The sequence below is a fragment of the Cynoglossus semilaevis genome, chromosome 11 (assembly GCF_000523025.1).
Source record: "Cynoglossus semilaevis isolate Cse_v1.0 chromosome 11, Cse_v1.0, whole genome shotgun sequence".
Taxonomy (NCBI): domain Eukaryota; kingdom Metazoa; phylum Chordata; class Actinopteri; order Pleuronectiformes; family Cynoglossidae; genus Cynoglossus; species Cynoglossus semilaevis.
This window is the reverse complement of record NC_024317.1, coordinates 12,309,759-12,313,760: the sequence shown is the minus strand read 5'-3', so window position 1 is coordinate 12,313,760 and position 4,002 is coordinate 12,309,759. Positions and strand designations below refer to the sequence as shown.

The following is a 4,002-nucleotide window of genomic DNA, read 5'->3' as shown; positions in this document are numbered from 1 at the left end:
TATATATGTGTATATATGTATTTATATATGTATATATGTGTATATATGTATTTATATATATGTATATATATATTTTTTTTTTTGTGTGTGTGTGTGTTTAATTAATGACCAAATAGAAATTTTTGCTCTGTGAGACTTGACATTTACTGATGTCACATTAAATACTTTATACTGTGGAAGGCTGGGAATATCAAAGCTCCTGTGAGTGTTCATTCTCTGTCCCTGATGTTTTTTTTTTTCTTCTGTATGTCCATAAATCAGAGATTAACACAGACTTTCAGACTAGTATCTGCTGGAAGATTTTTTTTTTTTTTTTTTAAGAATTCAAGCCTGATGTGACGACCACCAGTTCTATTTCCAACCTCATTTACAAGTCCTGGACTTTATTAATCTTTCCTCCCTGCCTTCACAAGCCTGTCTTTTTTATACATAGTATTTCTGTCTCCTCTCTATAATTACCCTTTCCCTTTTTCATCCCTTCTTTTTTTTCCTCACCAGCTCCCTCACATTCAACCCTTTTCACCTCTCTCTTCTTCATTCCCCTTCTCCTACTTTGCAGCAGCGCAATGTCATCAGGGGGCATCAAATAAAGGGCCGGCCAGGGTCAGGGGATTCATTTAAAGTAAACATGAAATTTGGTGTGGATCCTGTAAGGGCGCATTAAAACACTGCTGCAGATGGCCTGTCTCCGGGGCGTCCCTGATTCCACCCAGTGAGCATGTGCCAACACTGTCAAAGGTGTGTTGTTATCACCTGTGTCCCTGTTACTGCACCTTGGGGAAGAGAAGGCTGTATATTTATCAGCACTGCTAAGGGAAAATACTGGAGAGGAAGGAAGAGGGTAAATGGAAACTGCTTTCCCCTCTGGGGTGGATGGTGACGGATGATGTTGACAGATAACAAGGGCAGAGAGTATCTGAAAAAAAAAACAAAAAAACAAACTGGATCTTGGCCGTGTGTTCGTTGTTAGGTGCTGTATATAATTGCTCGTCCTTTTTTTTTTTTGTCAGCGTATTTTATCATCACTCCATTTTCTTTTTCTTTTATCCACTTTAAATGAAACAATTTAAATTAAAAAATTCCTTTATAGATGTTTCTATTCGTTGTAAAAATCACAAGTTGCCTTTTCTCGTTTGTGCCAAGACAGCCGTGCTCACAAATGATTCACTGTTTGGAATTAGCTTCGCTTGAAAACCTACATTCTGCCAAATCAATCTGTCAATTAAATCAGGTTTTTATAACTCGGGTTCTGATCCAGTGCGACTCCGACTGGGTCTCGGTTCCCAGGCGAAGGCCGGATTTCTAATTGTGGTGTTATTCTTAGACGGGTCATCCTGAGAATCAGCTCTTCCTGCTCTGTCATAACAACAGTCATCCTCCTCCCACTATTTCCCTCATTAGCAGCCCTGTTGACCTTTCCACACAGAGCTCCTTTTCAGCCGTACTGTGCAGCCATCGATTGGCTGATTCATTTAGCCGGGATAACAGGTTGGCCGTGCTCCTCTCCCCGTCTTGTGTTTATGACTGGGGGTAATATTGTATAGACTGGAGATAATGGAACAACCACTAAAGCATGTGCACTTATCAGATTCTTACTGCTAGTCATTTCAAAGGCCTTTGTGTTTTGAAAAACGAGCTGACTGTGCATACATGTATATATTTATATATATAAATATATATAATAATATATTATATACAGTATATGTGTGTACATATGGGTGTTTAATGTGTGTGTCTATATACTGTATGTATATATGTATATGTATATATATGTATGTATATATGTGTATATATGTATATACATATGTGTATATATGTGTGTATATACATATATGTGTATATACATGTGTATATACGTGTATATACGTGTGTATATACATATGTGCATATACGTGTGTATATACATATATGTGCATATACCTGTGTATATACATATTTGTGCATATACCTGTGTATATACATATTTGTGCATATACCTGTGTATATACATATTTGTGCATATACCTGTGTATATACATATTTGTGCATATACCTGTGTATATACATATATGTGCATATACCTGTGTATATACATATATGTGCATATACCTGTGTATATACATATTTGTGCATATACCTGTGTATATACATATTTGTGCATATACCTGTGTATATACATATATGTGCATATACCTGTGTGGCACGCCACCTTAAAGATTTAAGGTGGCATGCCCAGATACCTTAAAAGTTTGTCTATTGTTGCATATGTGAGTACACATACAGTGTGTACAATATGTCTACACAGTATGTGTACACATGTAAATACACATGCATGTGCGTAAGAACTTTATTTCTTCCTCCCTGATGATTGTGTGTGTATAGTTCCACAATTAATCAAAATATCCGACAAGAGAAAAGTTAGTCGCGCCTTTAATGGGATACGACATCTGGGGCCAAGCAGTGACTCAACCAGAATCAATAGTAGATGGCTAAGTTGCAGCCAAAACGGTCGCAGATAATGATGACCAATAATAAAGTCTTTGGAAGGAAACCTATTTGAAGTCGGCGTCGGAAAAGCAGTATCATAAAAGCTCCGTTTGAAAGTGCTCACAAATTAGACGGACCGAGTTGAGGAGAAACCTCTTGGGAAAAAATGAGTTTTCCTGACAAAATACAGCTGCTCTGTTCGCTAACGTCTGTTTTTCTATTGGTTTTTTTGCAATAACTGGACTCCTTTCACAGCATCAAACAGGTAGAAAAGATATCACCAAAATATCAAGGAAGGGGTGGGCAATAAAAAAGGTTGACAGGCCCAATTTGATCTGCGGGCCCTATTGTGGGCAGCCCTGCTCTATATTTTGCATCAAAGCAGACTTTTATCCCCTGTGTCACAGCCAATCTTTTCTCCACTTCCTCTCTGTCCACAAAATTGCCTGTTGCCTGACCACCGTCGTATGGTTCGTCTCCTACTCTGCCCATCTGCGATTTTCTTTTTTTCTATCTTGTTGCAGACAAATACTGATTTTAACTGCAGCTTTGTCTGGTAACTGTTGCTAATTGCTCGATAGCATTTCGTATTTATTAGCAGCAGTATGCCGGTGTTTATTTCTGAGTAGGAAAATCGGTGAACAACGATGGGGAAAAATGTGTACGAAAAAGAGGACCTCGATCCTTATTTTTGTCCCATATGCACATACTGCTTATTACCCTTATTATCCGCTCGGAATTTTTGCCGCCTTTGCTGAATTCCTCATTATCTGGACTCGCTCGTGTAAACAGGAAGTGAGCAGCAGCAGCAGCGTCCGATTGTGTGCCAATTTGTCCTTCTGTCTCCCTCTCCCAGGCTGTCCTTGCTCGAGGAGTGGCGCGGGGTCCGAGATGAAGCCCTGTCAGAGCTCAGCGGGATTAAGGGTTGCGTTTTCGTCCACGCCGGAGGATTTATTGGCGGCAACAAGACCCAGGAAGGAGCCCTGGAAATGGCACGGAGAACCCTGCAGGCCGCCGCACCTGCCCCTGCCCCTGCGAATGGAAGCAGCTGAGTGGACAGCCAGCGGCACATCCTGTGTCCTCCTGGGCTGTCTTTAGAGAGGATAACAAGGATTTAAATGTTATTTCACCAGGTTGCGGCTTGTTTGTTCCAGACAGGAATAATTATAGTTTTTTTTTGTTCTGTTCTGTAGAGAGATCATGTCACACCGGTGTCAAAACACTTGGGGTTTTTTTTTCTCATCCATTTACACCTGACATTCAATCGGTTTGCAATAAAAATGCATTTTAATAGTAGCTTTTCATATCTTACATCTTCGTCGCAGTTCCATCTGTGGAGGCTTTTCTCAGAATCCTGGTACAACTATAGTCTAATAGCAATTAGAAAAATCCGCTAATCAATTTTTCCTAATTTTGTTTAAATTAATTTTCACATTTTGTTATAGATAGATATAGCCTGCAGGTGGCGCTATTTTGTTTTTCTCGTGTCACGGAATTGTCAGTTTTGAATGCGGGGCGGGTAGTTATCCGATCTGA

General features: G+C 39.7%; 1 protein-coding gene across 1 annotated transcript in view; it reads left to right on the top strand.

The window, feature by feature from the left end:
• Positions 1-3,777, top strand: part of myg1 (myg1 exonuclease) — a 13,361-nt gene extending 9,584 nt beyond the window's left edge. The window contains exon 7 of the mRNA XM_008320611.3: positions 3,323-3,777. Within this exon, the coding sequence (XP_008318833.1) occupies positions 3,323-3,518 (196 nt within the window). The 3' untranslated portion in view covers positions 3,519-3,777. The remainder of the gene's footprint in view (positions 1-3,322) is intronic.
• The last annotated feature ends 225 nt before the right edge of the window (positions 3,778-4,002 follow it).